Below are 25,076 nucleotides of genomic sequence, written 5' to 3'. Positions count from 1 at the left end.
GACTAGGTTTTTCTGGACCTTTCTCCCACTTGATAATTGAGGGCCCAGCCTGTTGCAAAGGTCTCTGTATACACCTGGAAATCCCCAAGAGTTACAGACATAACTCATTTTATTGCACTTCATTTATCTTTTCCTTTTAATGAGCTTTGCAGATACTGCATCTTTTGCTAATTGAAAGTTTGTGGCAACCCTGCATCAACTCAGTCTATCAGTGCCATTTTTCAACAGCGTTTGCTCTGTCTGCAATGAAGGAGATATGAGTTCCATCCCTGGGTTGGGAAGACTCCCCCTCTCCTGCCAGAAGGAAACAGCAACCCACTCCAGTATTCTTGCCTAGGAAATACCGTGGACAGAGAAGCCTGCGTAGGGGTGGAGGGGGGAGACACAAAAGAATCAGATACAACTTAGTGACCAAACAACAACAACAAATAATGCTTTTTAGGTACAATGCTACTGCACACTTATTAGACCACAGTAGAGTATAAATATAACTTCTACATCCTCTGGGAAACCAATTCATGTCAAATTCATGTGACTCACTTCAGTGTAATGGTCAAATCCACACTGTCCTCCAGGTACACCTACATATCAACGAAAAAGTGCATTACTATGAGTGGAATCTTCAGTTTCACTCCCCTCCTACTATTCATGGCCCTCCTTCTCAGCCCGGATCCAAGCACCCTGCTGTTCAGTTGCTAAGACACTCAACCTGTACGGCATTCCTGAAGTTGGGCAGAAAGCTTCACTCACACTGCATTTTATTCTGTTAGCCAGGGCAAAACAGGATTGCTTATAAAGCAGGTGTGTATGCCATAAGACAGATCCAAATGACCAACATATGTTGCCCTCAAAGGACTGCTGTTGTGCTCCTGGGTCAAGCAAGTTACCAAGTGTGGTCCTACAACCCCGGGGATTTTCCTGAAAATCTTCAATCTCACCAGCAAATAGATTTCCCAGGGCCAGCTCTACTCCTCACCAGGAGCACTTCAAGTCCAGCCATGAACCTAGGTATGACCTCTACATTTTAGCCAAGAACACCACAAAAATGTATAGCCTAGCCAAAAGCAGTAGCAAACTCAGAAGTATGGGGCTGAAAGAATGTCAAGGCCCACTGCTGAAAGCCAGTGAGGGAGAGGATGGGGTGATAAAGACAGCCCACAGAGGGTTTGGGCGACATGTGGAGACTCCAAAGAGAAGAGTCACTGACTTCAAGAACCAAAGACCGCTGACAGGGCCTCGCCATGGGACCTTAGGAGCCCGACAACGCGCGCCTTAAACCCACCCAAAAGCCAGGGATGGCAGTGAGTGGGTGTGGCATCGCCTTCGCGCCCGCCCAGCCCCAAGACCCGGGATGCCCATGGGCGGAGCCTGAACATCGCCCCGCCCTCTCCGCCCGCCACTCGGGTCACCTGACCTGCCCGCAGCTCACGTGATCTGTCCCCAGCGCCGCCATTTTGGAGCTCCTGATGAGGATGGGGAAAGCGGGGTAAAAGAGGGTAAAGAGCCGTGAGAGAGGTGGGCGAGGACGAGGGCGAGGGCACGGCCGGCTCCTGGCCGGCAAAGGAGGCTCGCGGAAGCAGCAGCCGCCGCCCGACCGCAGGTACCGCGTCCCCGGGCCGTCCCTCCGCCCGCTGTTAGCACCGCCGCCGGCCATGTGCGTCCTCCCCTCAGGCCTCTACCGGCGCCGGCTTCCTGCTCAGCAGGTCGACACTCTCCCGGTGCTCGCCACAGGCCCCAAGTTCCGTGTCCCTTTTCAGTCCTTTGTCCCGTCCACAGCAAGGACTGTGGAGACCCCGGGCTTGCCCTGCAGCTGCGGGTGGGGGGAACCTGCTGCTCCCAGCTTAACTCTCACCAGCCTGGCCCGCAGACAGGCTCGCCGGCCGTCGCTTCCTTCCCTTTGCACAGGTGAAACCGCTTCGCCTAGACGGGATGGAGCGAAAACGGTGTCTTCCCCACGTCTCTTGATTACTTTTCTCAACCCCTATCGCCCCTGCCCTTAGCCACTGCTTGATGTAGGAAGAACTAGTAGAAAAGCAATTCTGGTCTCTGCACCTATTTCGAATCACTTCGATGAAGTAAGTGGTCTCCCTACTGATCAGTCACTGAAATCACTGGGAAAAGCTCCCCACCGTTAAGACCTGGGGGCCTCCGGAATGAACGGTTTGTGTGTGGAAGGCCTGTATGATTAATTAGGCCAAGGCCACCATCCCAACCCGCAGGCGATCTCTTTAGTTACCGCAGTGGGCTGTAATTTGCTTTCGGTCTGCGTCTCTCTTATCCGGCAATTACTGGACTTAGCACCTCTTTCAGTCTGTACTTTCTTCTCTGCTGTGACTCAGTGTATGGGTTGCATTATTGATTAAAGAGAAAGTCTGGTCCTGCGTTCCTTTACCGTACTGACTCGTTTAAAATTACTTTCAGGGGAGAGCCAAATATGTACTTTCAGCCCTGGCAATGAACTGTTTACTTAACCATAGTCGATAAAGTTGCATTATAGGTGAAATGAATACTATTTTTTGATCTTTTAAATTCATTCTATCCAGTATAAGAAATAGCAAAGATATGTAGGACCGGGGCAGGAAAGTGCCTTAAGATGATGTAGGTAGGTCAGTGGACTGTGACTTATCAGTTCATGCTGCCTTTCAGTTGTAGAACTGTTGGAAGTTTGCAGAATCAACCATTTAGACTGTATTTTTGATTAAGATTAAAATGGCAGTGTACGGCTTATTGCTTTTTATTCATTAGAAAGTTATATCAGTAAAGCCCATAGTATTTTGAGTCAATTAGATAAATTTTGAGCTAAAACATGAAATATATGATTATTGGAGAAATTTCCAGAGCTGTTTTTTTCCAACTTGTGCCAAATCCTGAAGTCTGCTTGTTAGGTAAATTTTGTAAATTTGCGTCACATAATTGGGTTCAATGAACATTCCTCTGAATTTCTTTACATGAAATATTGGGTAATTTTTCACTGTCATCCCGCCCCTCCCCAAAATTACTACTTGGTTTCACCAAGAAAGAGAAATGTTTGATACTGTATACTTTCATTCTTGGCTACAGCTGGATTTTGAAGATTGATCCAAGGGACTGTATTAATTTCAGGAATTGATTTGAAAGACACTGGCTCTGCCACTTAACAGCCATGTAACCTTGGGTAAGTCACTTAAACTGCACTGCTGCTGCTGCTGCTAAGTTGCCTCAGTCGTATCCGACTCTGTGCGACCCCATAGAAGGCAGCCCACCAGGCTCTGCTGTCCCTGGGATTCTCCAGGCAAGAACACTGAGTGTGCCCTTATTTGTAGAATTATGTAACACCCAGGTAACCTGTCCCAAAGACTTAATGAAGCTCAAACATACATGTTTGATACTGCCTAGCTGTAAGGGGCTGTTGCTCTTGTCAGTATTTTACTTTGTACATTTTTTGTTCACGCTGAGAATTAAGAGGAAAATTGGTGTGTTGAGAGGCCTGGTGTGCTGCAGTCCATGGGTCGCAAAGAGTCGGACACGACTGAGCGACTGAACTGAGAAACGATGAATTTAGAATAAGATAGACCTGTATTCTAATTCTTAAGCTAGCTATTACTTTACATCTGTGAGCCTCAGTTTCCTCATCTGCAAATAAAGAGGCCAGTATTACCAGGTACATCAGTAATACAAGAATCTGTGCTGGCATTATTCTCTGGTCTGTGAGCACCTCAAGGGCACAGATTCCCTCTTACTTTGGTAGTCTCCAGCACATTGCTTGGCACTTTATAGGTGCTCAGTGAGTGTTAAATCTGAATCTTGGTTAACAGTAGTTTCACCTTATGTCTTAATTGCAGCTGCCAACTTCGAATATTCTGTCAGGCTAGATGCCAGCTAAGGAATATTAGACATACTTTAATATTTACACTCATTTTTTTCTTGGTGGGCAGTTAACTACATTAAGCTAAGGAGATTTTAACTCAAGTATGTTAGAGGCATTAGTAAGTTAAATCTACAAATAACATGTAAGCATTTTCAAAGTAACTTTTCAGTTTATAACCCAGAAACATGAAAATTTGTCCAGCACAACTCTGGAGTTTTACAGCTACAGAATGTAAAACGCTCAGAAACAGTGACTTGCCTAAGGTCACACAACTGAGGTTCCTCTAGGAGAGGAACCCATGAGCTATGCCCCCTGCCACCTTTTGGCTAGAGCAAAATAAATATTTTTCTCTTTCAGAATTACAATAATGTGGAAGAATGAGGAATTGACCATTACTTCTGTAACATAATTTTTTTTAATAATTAGAAGAACAATCTTAGTCTGAAAGAAAAGATGCTTTATATAACATACTGAACTGTCTTCTTCCACAGAAAATTACAGCTTTTATCCAGTCCCACCCAGGCCCACATGAATTGTTCAACTTGATTTTACTTATGATAACCATACTGCTATAAATGAAAGGAACTAATTAGATGTACAAATAAGCCAAATAGCAAATTGTAAGGAAATAAAGACAGCTGATAAGAGTTGGCTCTTTTCTTGGGAAAGACATTAATTACAAGCTTTTGCCTGTGGGAATCTATTGTTTAGGAAAGTGGAAAAGGTTGTAGAACATTACTGGTTTGGGATACAACATTTATTTACTTAATAACAATTTGATATATTTGGTCAAATGTTATGTCTAAAGATTTCAAATGAGAAACACCCTGTTTTGCTGATGCCTGTAATCTTTCCTCATCCTAGTAAACCTTACTGTTCAGCCATACTGGTCTTTAATCTCTAGATAGCATGCTTGTTCTCTTCTGAAAATCTACTGATGTTATGGTTGCTTTCTTGTCACCAAATTCCAAGAAAGCAAATGGCAGGCACTCTGAGATTAGGACAATTCAGGGAGGATGTATTTTAAAAGATACTTATAAAGATGTAGGACCTATGTAGTCAAGGCCCAGGAATCATTCAGTTATCTGGAGCTAGCAGCATCAGGAGAAAGGAGAGTCCTTTCTCCTTAATAATGGCCTTCTGTTGAGGATCACAGCCAGTTCAAGGTGACCTCGAGGGAAAAAAATGAGTGTCTTGATCTCCCTTTGCTGCCTCCTCCTGATTTCCTGTTATGGCGCCCCGTTGGCATAACTCAGCCAGAGGGCATGGGAGCCTAATGATGTAATTCCTCCTGGAATAGAGAGCAGAGTGGAGAATCAGTCAGTGAGCCCACAGGGGCAGATGGGTGACATCCAGAAGGCTCTTCTGTCGGAATGCAGTATGCATCTTACCTCTTCAGGGAGCCTTTGTTTCCCTTCCTAACCAAAATGAGTTCGGTCTGTTAGGATTTGGTCATTGGCTGTTGCCTTCTAACTATTTCGCCTTGGATGATTGTTGTTCAGTCGCTAAGTCATGTCTGGCTCTGCGACCCCATGGACTGCAGCACGCCAGGCTCCTCTGTCCTCCACTGTCTCCTGGAGCTTGCTCAGATTCATGTCCATTGAGTTGGTGATGCTATCTAACCACTCATGCTCTGCTACCTCCTTCTTTTTTTGCCTTTGATCTTTCCCAGCATCAGGGTCTTTTCCAATGAATCGGCTCCTCACATCAGGTGGCCAAAGTACTGGAGCTTCAGCTTCAGCTCTAGTCCTTCTAATGAGTATTCAGGACTGATCTCCTTTAGGATGGACTGGTTGGATCTCCTTGCAGTCCAAGGGACTCTCAAGAGTCTTCTCCAACACCACAGTTCAAAAGCATCAATTCTTCAGCACTCAGCTTTCTTTATGCTTCAAACTGTCACATCTGTACATAACTACTGAAAAAAGCATAGCTTTGACTATACAGACCTTTATCAGTGAGGTTATGTCTCTGCTTTTTAATGCACTGTCTAGGTTTGTCGTAGCTTTTCCTTTCAAGGAGCAAGCGTCTTTTAACTTCATGGCTGTGGTCACTGTCCACAGTGATTTTGTGGCCCAGGAAAATAAAACAGTCACTGCTTCCACTTTTCCCCTTCTGTTTACTATGAAGTGATGGGACTGGATACCATGATCTTAGTGTTTTGAATGTTAAGTTTCAAGCCAGCTTTGTCACTCTCTTCTTTCTCCCTCATCAGGAGGCTCTTTAATTCCTCTTTACTTTCTGCCATTAGAGCGGTCTTAATTCCAGCTAGTGATTCATCCAGCCTGGTATTTCACATAATATACTCTGAGTAGAAGTTAAATAAGCAGGGTGACAATATACAGTCTTGTATTGCTTTCCCAATTTTGAACAGTTATTCCATGTGTGGTTCTAAGTGTTGCTTATTGACCCATATACAGGTTTCTTATGAGACAGGTAAAGTGGTCTGGTACTTCCATCTCTAAGAGTTTTTCAGTTTGTTGTGATCCACACAGTTAAAGGCTTTACTGTAGTCAATGAGGCAAAAGTAGATGTTTCTCTGGAATTCTCTTGCTTTCTCCAGATTCAAGGAATGTTGGCAATTTGATCTCCTGTTCCTCTGCCTTTTTTCAACCCAGCTTGTACACCTACTGCTGAAGCCTGTCCTGAAGGATTTTTAACATAGCTTTGCTAACATGTGAAATGAGCACAGTTGTACAGTAGTTTGAACTTTCTTTGGGATTGGAATGAAAACTGACCTTCTCACCTTAGGTACTGCTGGGTTATTTAAAAGTGGTTAATTCTTTTTAAGTTCTAAGTATATGAGTCTTTCCCACTCAACTCAGTTTTAAACTGTGTGAATACAATTTTTTCCCTTTCTTCTTGATACCTAGCTTGATGCCTTGTGCATAACTTTTTTCTTTTTTAGCTTTTTAGTTTTAAAATTCTTTAAGGTTTACACAAGTAGAAAGAATAATATAATGAACTCCAAGGGACTCATCATTCCAGTTAGAAAATTTGCTGTTCTTACCTGGTTTGTCAGCCTGAGCGCCCCTACCCCTCCACCCTTGGTGATGCTGTTTTTAAGGTGCATTTGCCTTGATCTCTTGAGAGGCCAAGAATAGTACACAGATTATCTTAATCCAGGTTGTCAGCATTCTTGAGCCACTGGGATTGTATCTGTACTCCTTATTTTTATCTTCTTTATTATGCAGATTTTACCTTAGGACATGTGATCTCAAATGCACATGCACATTGGTGGCCTACGTGAAATTTTTGTGAAAATTTTAAGAGTTGGCCAGTATTCACCTTAACTTCCTCTCTTAGCATACATTATTATGAACTGTTTATCTAACCTTTTCTAACAGAGGCTTTTGTTACCATGAGGCTTGTGCATAAACTTTGCCATGTGGACCCAGACTGGTTTTTCAGGTGCTTCTTGATGTATTTTATGTTGTGATATCTGTTTTATAGGTGCCATTTCTGTACTTTCCCCCGAATGTATGCAGTCTCTAAAATGAGATACTTGCATAAATGTTCAGGGAAAATTGGAGCATCTGCTGCAAATTTCCATTAGCTCTTAATGCCTGAGCAGACACAGCTTTAAAATCTGAATGTTTTGTCAGATTCTTTTGTATTAGTCTTTTTCTTGCAATGAGATGAGCTCCTCCTCTTCTTCATTTCACTTTCTTTTAAGGTACATGCTGAAATATCCTCAGGGAGCAATTTGTACTGCTCTGTCTCCCTCCTATTATGTCATTAAATAGTAGAAGGATAATATGAGTCACCTTTGTAACCCTGTGGGTGTGCAGAGTCTGTGAGCAAATATTCAGTTGTTAACCTCCAGATTATCAATCAGCCTACGTAGCTGTCTCATTTCTTGGGAAGGAGACCTTCCATCTGTAGTAGGGCACCAAATCTTATGTAAGAAATGGAATGTTCAAGGAGTCCTAGTAACTATTATTTAAGAAATTTGCATTAATCAATTGAACTGAAAGAAATAAAGCCTTAAGTGAATGACCCTAGAGGGAAATCAGTAATCACTTGAAGAGCCAAAGCTTCCCTTGGCCTACAAATGTGGAATTCTCAGGCAGTGTGGGCTTCCCACGTGGTGCTAGTGGTAAAGAACCCACCTGCCAATGCAAGAGACAAGAGATTCGGGTTCGAGCCCTGGGTGGTGAAGATTCCCCTGGTGGAGGGCATGGCAACCCACTCCAGTATTCTCGCCTCAAGAATCCCATGGACAGAGGAGCCTGGCGGGCTACAGTCCATGGGATCACAAAAATGTTGGACACAACTGAGCGACTAACACTTTCATTTTCACTGTGAAGCCACAAAGGATTTTTCTAAAGAAACAAATTGTTCTCCCAATAGTCGCTTCTTTAGTGACTTAAGATTGACTGTAGAGATTTAAAATCACCCCTGTTCTTCCTGCTTTAGAGAGATATAAGGGAAATAAATAGTCTTTTGAGAGGTAACGCCCTCAGATTGTTTAGTGGGACAGTGACCCAAGGGCCACTAGCCTTGGGGAGCTGGCATAGCTATCTTTGCTGTAATGGCTGTGGAATGCATACCCTGCCGGGAGTCCAGCTAGAAGTAGAAGAGACAAAAAACCCCATCGCGCAAGACAGAGTGTCCGGACGGAGGGGAGAAGTGGTACTAAAGAAACTGAGAGTAAAATGCTTGCCTTTTTGCATGATATGGATCTGGCTATAGAAAGTTAGTGTGCCACAAAGAGTAGAAAATAAGAGCAGGAGAGCCATAACTGCTGTCAGCTCATGGGGGAGAAAAGGGCCTGAAACTGATCAGAGGACTGGTGAGATCTTACAGGAATCCAGGTACCATCTTGGCAGCAGCTAATGGGCCCCTAAAAGTTGATTCAACCGCCTGCAGGAAGAGGAGCCTTGCTTCACCTTCTGAAATGAATTCAGAGCCTGTACTGAGGTTTAAGAATATGATCTTTGGCCTGTAGCTAGTTCTACTAGTAATTTTGCTGGCATTTACTGAATGTTGTGAGTAAGATTCCAGAATGCACCTAAAATGTGGAAAAACAAAACTTGGTGCTGGAAACAAGCCTAAACTAAAAAATGCGTTCCAAGTCAACAAGTTAATCCCACTTTAACCCAAAGGAAATGCTTGAAAGTTCTGCCAGAAAATATTCAAGATTTAGGCTAAAAGATAAAGCATTTCATGTTTAATGCCTTCCTTGGCCATGATACATTACTTGAACCTACAGATAACCCCTTTTAAGGCCTCTGTGCTTTTTTGGACCTGAAACAACTAGGATATCAATTTTTGCCTTCTCTGCTGCCCCTTTCCCTTTCAGAAAAAAAACATATATATATATATATGTACATGAGTGTGTGTGTGTATGAGTAATAGTTGACCACTAATATGACCTCTAAAAAACCACAGCGTAGTTTGTGGTTTATCGTCAGGAAAATAAATAAAAGGAGGAACTGGATCATTGCTTTTATTTAGTTTCATTTGTATAATACTTCTCAAAATTCTCTATGCCCTTTACATAAAGTTACATGCCCATACTTTCACAGTTCTAAAGATCTGGGGAGGAAAAAATAAGTTTATGGTTATAGTAATAAATCACAATTATACCAGGGATAGGGGAGCATGGTGGGCTGCTGTCTATGGGGTTGCACAGAGTCGGACACGACTGAAGCGACTTAGCAGCAGCAGCATACTTGGTGCAAGAAATTGTCTCCTGAGAATTGCATCATTCGTGTGTTGAATTTACAGAATGGTGTTTCCTAATACTTGAGGTGGTTGCACATACCCTGAGAATGACTGTAGCCCTTTAATAATGGAATAGCAGCCTTTTTTTTTTAATCTGGCATTGTGCAAAAGAGGAGTACTGATTAGGTCCAGCTAAATGTTTAGGGGAAAGAAAGTCAAGAAAAAAGGAGATGTAGTTAATTCATTTCCAAAGAAAGAAATGAAGAATTGAAAGACCTTGATCATCAGTCTCAATAGGGGACAACACTCCAAAGAAAAATTCTAAGCAATTTAAGTCTCTACTGAGGATAGCCAGGTATATCAATATGGAGCTCCCAGGTTAGAAAATACTTAGATCAGCTTAAACTCTTAAAGAGTAGTTAAGATTTCCTGAATTATATGCCTATAATGATCCTGTAACCTGGTGTTTTTTTCTGTCCTATATTCTGTTTTTTTAGATATGGAAGAAAGCAGCAGTGTCGCCATGTTGGTGCCAGATATTGGGGAACAGGAAGCTATGTTGACTGCCAAAACTGTCATCAATTCATCACTGGAAATTGATGAACAAAGAAAAGCTAAAACAGATCCATTAATCCATGTTATCCAGAAATTAAGCAAGATAGTGGAACATGAAAAGTCACAAAAATGTCTTTTAATTGGCAAAAAACGGCCACGTTCCAGTGCTGCAGCACACTCTCTTCTTGAAAGTCAAGAATCTTGTGAGATTCCAGCTAAAGTAACCCAGTCACCTGCTACTGATATTAGAAGGGCTGAGATGTCTCAAATACATTTTACCCCTGACTCTCCTGCCCAGAGTGATGGGAAGGCTATGTCTTACCAGTGTAGCCTTTGTAAGTTTCTATCATCATCTTTTTCTGTGTTAAAAGATCATATCAAGCAGCATGGTCAGCAGAATGAAGTGATATTAATGTGCGCAGAGTGCCATATTACATCAAAAAGCCAAGAGGAACTTGAAGCTCACGTGGTAAATGACCACGAAAATGATGCCAACAGCCACACTCAATCCAAAGCCCAACAGTGCATAAGCCCCACCAACCCCTTGTGTCACCAAACCTCAGAAAGAAATAATGAAACGATTCCTGACATCCCAGCAAGTGTGGACAACCCACAGCCTCATACTGTCCAAACGACCTCCGTGGCAGAAATAGGTAAGAGGAAGTGGTATGCCTATGAACAGTATGGCATGTATCGATGCTTGTTTTGCAGTTACACTTGTGGCCAGCAGAGAATGTTGAAAACACATGCTTGGAAACATGCCGGGGAGGTCGACTGCTCCTATCCAATCTTTGAAAATGAGAACGAGCCCCTAGGCCTACTGGATTCCTCAGTGGCTGCTGCAGCCAGCGGTGTCCACGCAGTAGTCATTGCCATTGGAGACAATGAACTGAGTATCCACAATGGGCCGTCAGTGCAGGTGCAGATCTGCAGCGCAGAGGCATTGTCCTCTTCCTCCCCTTTAGAGCACAGTGCAGAAGGTGGGGTTCATCTCAGTCAGTCGGTTACCCTAGACCCTAACGAGGAAGATATGCTTGAGGTGATTTCTGATGCCGAGGAGAACCTGGCTGCTGACAGCCTGCTTTCGTCAGCACAGAAGATCATCAGCAGCAGCCCACATAAAAAAGGCCATGCCAACGTGATAGTGGAGCGCCTGCCAAGTGCCGAAGAAGCGCTTTCGCAGAAGCATTTCCTCATGAACGCCGAAATCGAGGAGGGGAAGAGCCTGCGCCCGACAGAAGCCAAGATCGGGCGCGAAGGAAGAGATGGAGTCTACCATGCTGATAAATGCACTGTCGATATCGGGGGGCTGATCATAGGCTGGGGCAACTCAGAGAAGAAAGACAGCGAGTTAATAAACAAAGGACTGGCTACTGATGAGAATGCCCCACCGGGCCGAAGAAGGACGAATTCTGAGTCTCTCAGACTACACTCACTAGCTGCGGAAGCCCTGGTTACAATGCCCATAAGAGCTGCAGAACTCACACGAACCAACCTTGGGCACTATGGGAATATAAACCTTTTAGATCCGGACACCGGACAAAGGCAAGTAGACGGGACAGTGGCAGCATATTCTAAAATGATGTCCCCACTGAAAAACTCTCCTGAGGGGTTAGCTAGTTTCAACCAAAGCAACTCTACCTTAGTAGCACTCCCAGAGGGTAGGCAGGAGCTCGCAGACGGGCAGGTTAAGACAGGCATCAGCATGTCCCTACTCACTGTGATTGAAAAGTTACGGGAAAGGACAGACCAAAATGCTTCCGACGATGACATTTTGAAAGAGTTGCAGGATAACGCCCAATGCCAACCCAACAGCGACGCGAGTTTGTCGGGAAGCAGCGTGGTGGAGTACATCCCTAACGCCGAGCGGCCCTACCGCTGCCGGCTGTGCCACTACAGCAGCGGTAACAAGGGTTACATCAAGCAGCACCTGCGAGTCCATCGGCAGAGACAGCCCTACCAGTGTCCCATCTGCGAGCACATTGCCGACAACAGCAAAGACCTGGAGAGCCACATGATCAACCACTGCAAAACAAGAATATACCAGTGCAAGCAGTGTGAGGACTCCTTCCATTATAAGGTAAGCATGGGCTCATGAAGTCCTTCAGAAGGCCGTAGAGTTTTAGAGCGAAGAGGGAGCTTTCTAGGTACAGTCCACCCACCTCATTTTATAGATAGGGAAACTGAGGCCCACAGTAGTTTGGTAATGTGCCCAGGGGAGCCCTATTAATTAGTGTTAAAGTTGGGACTGGAATCTGGGTCGTCAGGATGTCTGGCGTAGGATTCTTTTTCCCCCGCATGCCCCATCTTTAACAGACTCTGTTTATTACTTTAGCGTTTTCATGTGTATATCTTTTTAAAAGTGTGTTGATTTTAAAGTGCAAGGGAATTGCAAGAGGATGTACTGCGGAGGGACATTGTGCACACGTCTGACTCACGTTTAGCCTTAACGTCATCGATGCACAAAAATACCTGTTTTTACTCTTACCTGGCCCCTAAATGCGAGCCATTCACTTCAGCTGCTGCACAACGAGCCAAGGGTGATTTATACCATTGCACAGGGAGAAACGGACTGTATGAGACATAATGAAAGATAGTGCAGTGGCAACAGAGCCATGTGTGTTATATTTTATGGGGAGTTTACAGGACTTTCCAGGATTACCTTGAGTGATTTCCATTTTATGTGCCACCTAAAACCAGCAACCAGTATGAAATACTGTCTTTGTAAAGGAAATTTGCACTCATTGAATCACTGGTTTAGAACTTTCCTTCAGAGTGCCCGTTGACTGTTGGGGGCGGTGGGGAATGTATCCCTAAAGGGGTAACTGAGATGTAGATTTTTGCTCTTAGATTAGCCGGTGTTGGAGTCCAGGTCCACTGGTAATTAATAGGTAATCAAGAGTTTAAAAAAAGCCTCTGAGTCAGAGATTGTCACTGTCACTTGGATTGCTCTCATGTAATTCTGAAGTGGCCTCTGGTCATTGGACAAGCAGCCCATACAGATGAGCCGCAGAGGCAAGTTCCAGGAGTTTCTTCTGCTGGTACATTTGATTCACGGGGGTGGGGGTGAGGAGGAAGAGGTCCTTGGAGTCACAGTTCAGTTAAATCTCTTTTACACATTTAGTTGATATTTAAAGGCAGAAGTGCAGGAGTTAACTGATTGGATTGATTTTCGTGAAGGTATTGAGTTACTCTGAAGCCTCTGCTTGTTCCTCCTCTGGGCTCAGCAGGGGTTCAGGAAGCGTACACACACACTGCACAAGCGCCCCTGAGACAGCAGTGGCTTCCTTTCAGAGAAGGTGGAAAGAGGAACTAACTTGCCTTTTTGATAAGACTGTGTTTTCTCTAGTGTATTTCTTCCTGTAAGTTGTCCAATGTGTCAGGCTATCTTTTAGCGCATTTGGTTTTTAAATACTGGTCATGTGTTCTAGGTACCGGGCCGTGAAAGCAGTTCCCTCCTTTCTGCAGCCTCCTAGTAACTGTGCAGGTGTGTTTATTGAAAACTACATATTAATTTCTCTCAATTTTTTAGAGTCAACTGAGGAACCATGAGAGGGAGCAACACAGTCTTCCAGATACCTTGTCAATAGCAACTTCTAATGAGTCCAGAATTTCCAGTGATAAAACTGATGGAAAATGTGTCCAAGAAGGTATCTGCATTTTTTTAATGTATATATAGATGAGGTTGACTAGCATACGAAGTGAAAACCATGCCCTTTGTTGTCACGTGCGTTACTTTCAGGACTAAGGCTGCGTCTCTTCTCCTCTGTTTTTATACTATGTGAGTGAGTCTTCTCTCTTGAGTACTAAGTGAATCTTGTTAGTAAGTACTCAGCTTACCTGTCTAGGTAGATGTGCTCTGAAATTCACGCTGTCCTGTAAGAGCCAGGTACAGCAGAAACCCTGAGGTAACAGCCAGCAAGCCAGGGAAGCTGCAGCGCGGAAGGAAAGCCTCCTCCCTCTCTCAGCATCGGTTGACCCACTGAGAACGGAGCTTTTGCAGATGGTAGGCCCCCACCTCAAACTTTAACTGAGGCTTCCTGCTGTGATCTTATTCTTATCCAAGTGTGACTGCCAGATTTCATCTGCATTATTTTAAAAAAAACAACACAGGCTCTTTTTATGTACCAGTTAGGTGCCAGTCGGCCGAGTTCCTGCTAATAGGAATATTAGAATCAAAAGATTTAATTAGAGTTCCATGAAAAGGCGGATGCCACATCCGGAGAATTAGGGATAAAGTGTAATAAGCTGTGCTTCCTTGCATCAGCTCACTTAAATTGATATACTTTAAATGTCTCAATTGTGGTACATAGCGTTTATGGGAAATAAAACATATTGGGGTGACTTTCCTTTTTAGATTTCCTCAGAATTAAAGTTAGAAACAACTGCAGAGTAAAATGTTTTACCATAATGTTTCATTAAATTATACCCCAGAAAGCATAACTGATTCTAGAATGTTCCTGAAAGAACTGATTTTGACACCACTGTAGCACCAAAATTCGCTTGTCAAACAGATGTCATCCCTGTAAAACTATCCAAAACAAAAGGAGTTTATGACATAGCATCTGTTCCTGCAATAGATGGCTGAGCTGAAACTGTTTTGTTTCCTTTGTACAAAATAGCCCTAACTGCCTCCTTTTATTTTAATTCATTATGTTTCCATATCCCCTTTAAAGGAGACATTAAAACATTTGATATCTTTGGACCGTAAATCCCTAATGAAGGAATAAAGTAAGTACTACTCACTGGTACCACCTGCGGTTACTGCCAGCGGTGGAATATGTCTTTTCTAGCACCATCACCAAAAGCAATGATTTAAAACTGTCCAAATAGGTTGACAAATTAAAACCCACAATTTGAATTAAAAAGATTGAAATGTCAGCTCAAAATTAAAATAACCAGTTTGGGCTTCATAGCATTACATCTCTCCACCATATTCCATTTTGCAGCAGCTTTCCTTTGTGGCTCAAACTCTTGTTTCTTAGGGTTACATGTATAGATTTTAAATTGCTTCTTCATGCCTCCGGCCCCCCAACGCCCACCCCCGTCTTGCCCCGCCATTCAACTCTATTTGCTGGTAGGATAGCAATTTAGATGACTGAGAATTCCTGCTTGCTTAATCTGCACTGATACTTTATTGATTTTGTATTAGATATTTCAAAATCTGGCGGTTGGGCTGAAGAACAAGTTTTTAGCTCACAAAGAAGGTGAAAATGATTCACATTTTATCCAAACATTTTAAAGCATTTAATAAACTTATTAATCAAGAAGGGAGATGTATATTTCTGTGGCTTCGAGTCTCTGTCACGATGATAGCCCAGGTAACTTGTAGCTCATTTTTGACTGAGGCCCAGTGTAATAGCACCTCAGACATTTGTTCTGCCAGAAGGTATGGAGTGCCCATCATGAGCTGGATTCTGTGCTAAGTGCTTGAAGTGCAGTCGAGATGTCAGTGCCCTCGAGGGGCCCAGCCCAGTGAGGAATACACACCGGTATTAACGAGTACATTAACAAACACCACAGATACTTAGCTGTAGACAGAGCACTTTCACATGGAGTTTCTTAACGGAAATTAATTAAGTGTTCTTTATTGTAAACCTATGATTTGCCAAGCCTTGGGGATTTTATGTAAGCAGAACAAGCAGATCCCTGCCCTCAGGGAGGCTCCCGCAAGTGACAGTCAGACTTGACACCAGCCCACAGGTAACATACAGACTGTGGTGAAGTAAGGCATGCTCCTGGGCTTACAAACCATGACGGGAGGTTCCAGTATTCCCATTTTGTAGGTGAGGAAACCAAGTCCTCAGGAGGGGAAATAATTTGCCCGTGATCACACTCATACTAAGTGGCAGAGCAGGGACTGAGCCCAAGTTTTTGAAATTTAAATCCAATATTCTTTCCGTTAGAAACAGTTGCTTGAAGTAGCACAGCCTCTCATTCTGTGCTATATTAAGTTTTCCCATCTGTCATTTTTATTAGTTGTCATTGATCTGTACTATTTCTCACACAGAACCATTATACAATATTTCACACTTCTTTTTTTCAGGGTTTTTTTTTTTTAAACTCTTATCTGGAGTAGTGCCACTTATAATCAAGTCCAAGTTTTTAACCCACCAATTAAGAGCAGTACTTAGATTATAATTATGATTAGTGTGTATATTAATGTTACAGATTTATACCAGGAAATTAGGACATTTTGTTCTGCCTGGCAAAAGTAGTTATTAGCCAAAGAAAATTGCAATTTTAGAAAGCTTAAATTTAACCTAAGGATTTTCTTTGTTTTGTTAAAATTTCCATATGGGAGTTCTTTTGTATCACCAATTTTACTTCTCTGCAGCGTGTGCTGGTGTTCCACTTAAGCTTTCTTCCTTTTCTGCCTTGTTCTGCAATTTCTATGCTTGCTCTGTTTCTGAATATGAAGCCTTCAGGCTATGAATGGCCTGTGAACTTTGTGCTGACAGAAGAGTAAATTAATTGTTGGATATCTTCAGGAACAGTTTTCTATGATCAAGTCATTCTGCTTGCTTACCTTGATTTGAATCCTGCCCACCCGCCGCCCCTTGTTGCAGAGTGAGTTTAGTAACAGGGCCTAATTCCATGGATCTGTGTTTCCTGGATTTGAGAGAGCTGCATGTTCACCTTAGTCCTTGTAAACTGTCAGTTTACGGGGTATAATTATACTGCATTACATAGCACTTAATAATTTGCCTTTGCTTTTCCTTCTGTTGTAAGTTATAAACAAAGGAAACCTACAGAGTGAAAAAGCTTTGGACTTTGTATATTGAGTTAGTTATAGATGCTTTGTAGCTGTACTTTATAGTACTGGATGATAGTATTAAATTACAGCTGGTTGGCAAATCAGTGTTTCCTGAAGGCTATATCCTATATGGATGAATCCAACACCTTTCAGATTCACAGTTTATCTTTGGTTAAATCCGTTGCAACTCAGTCATCAGGGCAGCTGGCATGAGGTTCATTATAGTTTAGAATTTTGTACAAGGTTATGTAGAAGCTAACCCAATGTATTTTTACAGATCAGATGATACTCACTTTATATCCACAGAAAGTGCAGATGCAGGAGAACCAGTAAAGCTAGATTCGAGCTTATTGACTTTATTAACCAGTGAGAAAGCCTGCATTGAAATGTTAATACTGTGTGGTATAAATTCTCATTTACAGTGGAATGTAAATATTGTTGATTTAATCTAATCCAACCACATCACTAAAACTGAAATGCTTTGTCTAGGGAATAAGTCTTCAGTCCAGAAACAGTATAGATGTGATGTATGTGATTATACAAGTACAACATACGTTGGTGTCAGAAACCACAGACGAATCCATAACTCTGATAAGCCTTACAGGTAAGTGTGATGATCCTGGAGTTTTAATACTTGTATTACAATACTGTAAAGAAAAAAGTGGAAGTGATAAAAAATTCGTAACAGTTGTTTAAGCATAGGTTAAGTACTAAGAAACTTTCACTTCCTGGTTTCACGAGTATTGTGTAGTTTGTTAAAGAACTTGAATTTTAAGCTTTAGTCTCAGGATGATAGGCTTATTTTTGACTAGATTTTGCCTAGTAGCAATAAAAGAAGATGCCTATATATGTCAGTTTCATGTGGGTATAAATTATCATAGCAATTTTCATTGCTTAGAGTACATTTCAATAATTTGGTAGTTAAGTATTCAATATTCCAGCAAAAGACTCTTAAAAGCAATAAAATTCCCTGTGAAAGATTCTATTTTTGAAAATAAATCTTACCATGTATAGAGTAAGATCATTTAATTTTGTTACTTGATTTTTTTTTACAAAACCTCATTCTAATATGTATTCAGAAAATATAGGTGTTCTCAGTTGATTAAGATAGGCTGATAAATAGAAATAATTACTGCTTAAATAAACTTTGCCTCTGGAGAATAAACTACCTGTTGTTTATGTATAGTAAAGATACAGATATTTTTGCAAAGGTTGTCCAGCTGTCACAGAGCAGTGTGTTCTACTGGTAGCCATCAGGGAACATTGAGTTTCCAGGCAGATCTAAGCCAAGTCACCATGACCAATCGTGCTCAGCAATGCCCTGAGCTTTTCTATCCCCTTGACAAAACTTGGTTCCTGTTTTAACTCTCTTCCCAGGTTTTATAGGTGTGACTCAGGTCACTGTGGGAAAGTTACTGTATTAATATCTAAATGAGGACTTGGCAGACTACCTTAAATTGCCATTGCTTGATCCCATGCTATGGCACACTCTCTCTCACTCTCTTTATATATATGTGTGGTTTTAATATAGAGAGTACATATATATGAGTTTAAATAATTATATATGGTTTTAAATAATTAATACAAGCAGTGAGAATCTTCTTCCTGTTACATCAGAGAAGTCTTAGTAGGTTATTTGTTCACACTGTACTTTTTCACTGGGTTTGACCTGAGTGCCTTAGAAAAAATATTGTCACACCAAGCCCTCCATGTAATTATTACCTTTCACGTAACACTTGTTTTCCAACTTTCAAATCCTGTGACTCTTCTTTTAATCTTCTTTAAATATTTTTCCTTTGTCTTTATGAGATTTGCACTCTACAGAGCATTATAGGTTACCATATTCTTTTCCCAGAGAAGGCAGTGGCATCCCACTCCAGTACTCTTGCCTGGAAAATCCCATGGACAGAGGACCCTGGTAGGCTGCAGTCCATGGGGTCGCTGAGGGTCGGACACGACTGAGCGACTTCACTTTCACTTTTCACCTTCATGCATTGGAGAAGGAAATGGCAACCCACTCCAGTGTTCTTGCCTGGAGAATCCCAGGGATGGGGGAGCCTGGTTGGCTGCCGTCTATGGGATTGCGCAGAGTCGGACACGACTGAAGTGACTTAGCATAGCAAAGCATAGCATATTCTTTTCCAGTATGTTTCTAGGACTTACTGTTAGAAAGCATGAGTGAGTAAGTGAGGTCGTTCAATTGTGTCCGACTCTTTGTGACCCCGTGAACTGTAGCCTACCAGGCTCCTCCGTCCATGGGATTCTCCAGGCAAGAATACTGGAGTGGGTTGCCATTTCCTTCTCCAGGGGATCTTTCTGACCCAGGGATTGAACCTGGATCTCCCGAATTGTGAATTGCAGGCAGATGCTTTAACCTCTGAGCCACGAGCCTTCTTGATATCTAATTTAGTATTGAGTTATTGTAGTTTTCCTGGCTTATTTCATGTATGCTTCATTCAGTTTTGCTGCCTAGCACACTTACGGTCAGAGTTGAGGCTTGCTTTCTCAGAGCACGTATGCTGTGCATTTCTGATAGCATGTTTCTTGGAGCACTGAAGGGCCTGGCTCATGAGGTCATCTCAGAAACCCTGTCCTCACTGCAGAAGGAAAAGAGCTATTTTCCATTCCCATGTTAGGACAGGGGAAGATGAAAAAGGCCTCATCCTGTCCCACATCTACCAAATGTAGCAAACTTTGTTATTTTCAGTGCTTTACTAAGGAACATTCTAAGTAAACCACATACCAGTTATGATAATTATAACATTGACCCCAAAATTAGTAAAAGGTGCATTTAAAATTTTCAGGTACTAGATTGTCTCTGGTTTAGCTTAATATTGCGGTACTAGAGTTACTGCTGGTTTCCTTCCTCTAATAGCACTTTCATGAATGACTAGCTAGAGATGGAATAGCAAAACACTTTCCTCGTGTCCCCACGGTTCCTCTTGACTGTGGCTTTGAGCCCATTTTCCCTTAGAAACATAATTATACCAGTACTCGAGTTCCAAAACTACATGGCAAGACGGAGGGCAGGAGGAAAGACATGACAGAGAGGGACATGCTTGGGCTTTGGACTGAAGCACTCGGCACGCTGCCCGACACATAGTAGGTACTCAGTAAATGCCTGATGTGCTTGTGTGCCAAGTCACTTCAGTCATGTCTGACTCTTTGCAGCTGTATGGCCTGTAGCCCTCCAGGCTCCTCTGTCCATAGGATTCTCCAGGCAAGGATACTGGAGTGGGTTCCCATGCCCTCCTCCAGGGGATCTTCCTGATTCAGGGATCGAACCCACGTCTCTTAGGTCTCCTGCACTGGCAAGTAGGTTTTTTACCATTAGCACCACCTGGGAAGCCCAGTGTTGGGCTCAAATGACTGATAGTTACCTGTATACTTTAGTTTTTCTCATCTATAAAAAGGCTCTGGTTCTATATATTTATTGTGTTTTGAAAATAAATATGTGGCACTATTCTTCCTTAAGTAGAAGAGTCACCCAGATATATTCCTCTATGTTGATTTTTTAGTACTAATCCTATTTTAATACCTAGTCTAAAAATACCCAATATTTCCTTAAATGTTTCAGAAGTATCTTTTGTTAGAGTTATTTTGTTTATATCAGGAGGTCCAAACATTGCATTTGATTGATGTGTTTCTGAAGTCTCTCTCTCTTTTTTAAAATTTTGAAATAGACTTTATAACTTAATCAGCATATATCCTGAAAATTACATAAATCAAAAGCATACAGCTTGATGAATGGTCACAAATTAAACCCATCATTGTAATTCCTCAGACCAAGAAATAAACCATTGCCAGCAGTTTCTCAGCAGCACCCTCTTCTTGGCCCTTCCACTCACTACCCCTGTCCCCCAGGTAACCACCATCTTGACTTCTAACATCATAAATTAGTTTTGCCTGTTTTTGAACTTAATATGAATGAAGTCATACAGCACATATTTTAAGTCTAGCTTCTTTCATTCAGCACCATTGTGTGTAATTCAGTGTAGAATTAACATGTTCCTTTTCATTACTGTGTAGTATTCCATTTTAAGATTATATCACAATTTACTTTTTATTTACTGTTGATGGATATTTGGATTATTGGCCAGACTTTCCCCCATTATGAATAATGCCAATATTCTTTTACATATTTTTTCATGAAATGGGTTCTTTTCCATTGGTGTAAACCCAGGAGTGGAATATGGGGGGGTAATAGAACATGCTACATTGAGGTGTGTGGATATTGTCAACAATTATCCAAAATGGTTATACCAATTTACAGTGGTTGAACCAGTTCAAACCCTCATCAATGTTTCGTTTTATCAGTCTTGAGTTTTGGTCCTTCTGGTAGGCACATAGGTTGTGCTGGTTCTCATTTGCGTTTCCTGGTGGTTTGTGTATCTTTTCACCTGGCATTTCTTCATCGGTGGTCTGCTTTTTTCTGACTGATTTTGCAGCGACTCTATGTGTTCTGAATATAAGGGGTTTTTGTTTGTTTGTTTTTTGGTCTGTTATGTGTATTGCCATATCTTCTATACTTACTGCTACTCTCAGTGGCATCTTTTGAAGAAAAAAACTTCTAGTTTTAATGTAATCAAATGTATTAATCTTTTTCTTTGTGCTTAGGCCTTATATATCTTTATACTCTGAAACTGATGCTGATTTTTCTAAATGGTCGTGCAGTTAAGGTAGATGATGAAAGGAGAGGTAAAAATGTGTGCTTATAAAATAATGATCCTGATTTTCAGGGATTCACATTAACTGGGTCAAAAATTCTGTGTGCTTATGTATTAATGACCCTGGTTTTATAATATGACACAAAAAGTAAAAGAAAAATCTCAAAAAAAAAAAAAAAGGTTTAAGCAATGGAAATGACATTGGGAATGACAGAGTTGCCTCCTATATGTGGTCAGTCATTGTAAAAAGTCTGGTCTTTATATAGCTATATTACAAATGGTAATAATAATGGCTACAGAAGGAAATGGCAGCCCACTCCAGTATTCTTGCCTGGAGAATTCCATGGGCAGAGGAGCCTGACAGGCTGCAGTCCTTGGGGTCACCGAGAGTCGGACACAACTGAGTGACACAATAATAATAGCTAACATTTTTTGTAAAAACATTTCTCATGGGCCAGCCAATGTGCTGAGTACTCAGGCTGTGTCAGCTCACTTGATCCTCATGACAGCACAGTACTTGGGAGTGTTACTGCTATTAATGTTGCATTAATAGATACGGAAAGGAGGCTGGGTAGATGAAAGGAGCTCCCACGATCTCCCCACGTGGCAGAGCCATGCCTTGAACCCTTGCTCCTGTCAGCTGTGCCACTCCGCCTGTATCTGCTTTGCCAGAGAGAACTCTTCATGAGGCGTGCTGCCAAACCTCCCCCAACTTAGTGATGTAAAACAGCAGCTCTTTTATTCAACTCAGGGATTCTGTAGCTCAGGAATTCGGAAAGGGCATTATAGGGGTGGCTTGTCTCTGTTCCATGAGGTCTGGGACTCAAGAGGGAAGACTTGAAGTCTGGAGGTAACTGAGATGATAGGGGTTGCAGGCATCTGAGGCCTCCCTCACCAGTCGGACTGTCAACTAGGGCCTCAGCTGGACCTCTCAGCTTGAACACGTACATGATTTCTCCACATGGACTTTTCCCAGTATGCTGGTTCCACAAGTGAATGCTTAGGTAAGAAGTAGATGAAAGCAGTATTACCTTTTATGACATACCATGGAAGTCACATGTCATCACTTCCACCAACTTAGACGTCTTTTTTTTTAATTTATTTATTTTTAATTGGAGGATAATTGTTTTACAATATTGTGTTGGCTTCTGCCGTGCATCAACATGAATCAGCCACAGGTATATATTAATATATGTCCCATCACTCTTAAACCTACCTTCCACCCTGTGCATGCTTACTCGCTTCAGTTGTGTCCAACTCTGTGCGACCCTATGGACTATAGCCCGCCAGGCTCCTCTGTCCATGGGATTCTCCAGGCAAGAATACTGGAGTAGGTTGCCATGCCCTCCTCCAGGGAATCTTCCCGACCCAGGGATCGAACCCACTTCTCTTATGTCTCCTGCATTGGCAGGGAGGTTCTTTACCACTGCTACCACCTGGGAAGCCCGCCTTCCACCCTACAGATTTCTTAAATCTCTTTTAATCTGAAACCATGTTGAATTGTTAGTTGCATTAGCTTGGGAAAAATCTCAAGTCTTTGAAAACCCTGAATTTGTTTTAAGGAAAACAGTTTAGCTTACAGTTTAATTTGGAGGGAAAAGAAATGTGTTTCATTTAGAAAGAATGAACTGAGGGACTTTGTTTCTTACAGTGGCACAAAGAGTTCTTAGGTTCATCACAAAATTTGAAGTGAATCTTCTATGGGCCTTAGTTTATGTATTCCTTTAAAAGCATAGAAATCTAATTGAATGTGGTAAGACAAATTCTATTGCAAGGTTTCTACTTCAGTTTTTTCACATATGTTCAAGTCATACCTCCAGTACTGCAGGACATCTGGTTCTGCTTTCCTCTGCCTAGCCCCTCAAGACCAGAGGAGGCAATGGCACCCCACTCCAGTACTCTTGCCTGGAAAATCCCATGGACAGAGTAGCTTGGTATGCTGCAGTCCATGGGGTCGCTAAGAGTCGGCCACGACTGAGCAACTTCACTTTCACTTTTCACTTTCATGCACTGGAGAAGGAAATGGCAAGCCACTCCAGTATTCTTGCCTGGAGAATCCCAGGGACAGAGGAGCCTAGTGGGCTGCCGTCTATGGGGTCGCACAGAGTCGGACGTGACTAAAGTGACTTAGCAGCAGCCCCTCAAGACAGTTGTTCTAATTAAATCAGATCTGGAGTAATGTCCAAGTAAAGCCCCAGGCCACGGAAATAGGGTAGTTGAACCACATTCTTAGCTCTGTGGGGATTAAAGTAACTGACCTATTAGCAATGGGAGAAAGCCTGTAGAAAAATTCAGTTCAGATTTTTGGCCAGATTCAGAAACCTTGGATTTTCTGATGTCACATGTTTTCCATACCACTGAGCAACTCAGTTATCAGCAGCATTAGCTGAGTGTCCTGCAAATTTAATTCAATCTTGACATTGTCTACCCAGAGATAGCATCAGATCCCACCAGGGAAGGGCTCAGCCCCACAAGACTGCCCTCACTTCAGGTGTCAATCGCAAGTCTAGGTTGTTACCTGTGCTGCTGTTGGCTGGCCACAAATCAGGTGAACAAGGTTCTTGTGACTCCCTCCTCGGGTTTGATTGATTGGCTAGAAAGGATACAGGTGTACAATCAGATGAAGAGATAAAGAGGGCAAAGACAGGAGAGGTGGAGTTTCCGTGCCTTCTCTGGGTGTGCCACTCTCCCAGCCCTTCATGTGTTCACCAACCTGGGAACTCTCTGAACCATCCTTCAAGTTTTTATGGAGGCTTCATACCATAAGAACGGTTGATGAAACCATTGGCCATTGATGGTTCAACTGAATCTCAATAGTCTGTCCTCTGAGACTGGAAGTTCCAACCCTCTAATCACAATTCCTCTGGCAATCAGCCTCCGTCCTTAGGTTACCTAGGGCTGGGATCCCCAACCTCTGAGATCTAACGCCTGATGATCTGATGTAATGATAATAGAAATAAAGTGTACAATGAATATAATGTGCTTGATTCATCTGGAAACCATCTCCCTCACCCCCTATCCATGGAATAATTGTCCTTCATGAAACCAGTCCCCACTGCCAAAAAAGCTGGGGACCACTGACCTAGAAACTTTCTAAAAAATTACCTCATTAACATACAGAAGATCTTTATCGCTCTATCTCTTGGGGAATTCAAGGGTTATAGGAGCTCTGAGCCAAGAACTGGGATAAAGACCAAATATTTATTGTTATAAATCATGATATCACACATTTCTGTTGATACATTAACGTTCTGTTCTTTTTCTGACTCAGCAAAATGCATAGTCATGGAATTTACACCTTCATGAAAGAATACAGAAAATAAGTAAACTAGAATTTCAGAAAATAAGTGCAGTGAGGTGAATAAAACAAGACAGTAATTAATAGTTCAGTTCGGTTCAGTCGCTCAGTTGTGTCCAACTCTTTGTGACCCCATGAATCGCAGCATGCCAGGCCTCCCTGTCCATCAGCAACTCCCAGAGTTCACTCAGACTCATGTCCATCAAGTCAGTGATGCCATCCAGCCATCTCATCCTCTGTCATCCCCTTCTCCTCCTGCCCCCAATCCCTCCCAACATCAGAGTC

At 42.3% G+C, this 25,076-nt stretch overlaps 1 protein-coding gene across 2 annotated transcripts in view; it reads left to right on the top strand.

The window, feature by feature from the left end:
• The first annotated feature begins 1,426 nt into the window (after positions 1 to 1,426).
• Positions 1,427 to 25,076, top strand: part of ZNF507 (zinc finger protein 507) — a 43,550-nt gene continuing 19,900 nt past the window's right edge. Inside the window, exons 1-5 of one of the 2 annotated variants that reach the window (XM_040253771.1) lie at positions 1,428 to 1,600; positions 3,061 to 3,154; positions 10,012 to 12,149; positions 13,602 to 13,719; positions 17,316 to 17,430. In XM_040253771.1, coding sequence (XP_040109705.1) covers positions 10,014 to 12,149; positions 13,602 to 13,719; positions 17,316 to 17,430 — 2,369 coding nt within the window. In that variant the 5' untranslated portion in view covers positions 1,428 to 1,600; positions 3,061 to 3,154; positions 10,012 to 10,013. Of the gene's footprint in view, positions 1,601 to 3,060; positions 3,155 to 10,011; positions 12,150 to 13,601; positions 13,720 to 17,315; positions 17,431 to 25,076 lie in introns of both variants that reach the window. The other variant, XM_040253772.1, reaches the window with a different exon arrangement.

Source organism: Oryx dammah, unplaced genomic scaffold (assembly GCF_014754425.2).
Source record: "Oryx dammah isolate SB20612 unplaced genomic scaffold, SCBI_Odam_1.1 HiC_scaffold_13, whole genome shotgun sequence".
NCBI lineage: Eukaryota > Metazoa > Chordata > Mammalia > Artiodactyla > Bovidae > Oryx > Oryx dammah.
Note: the sequence above shows the minus strand (reverse complement) of the source record. Positions and strands in the feature narration are given on the sequence as shown.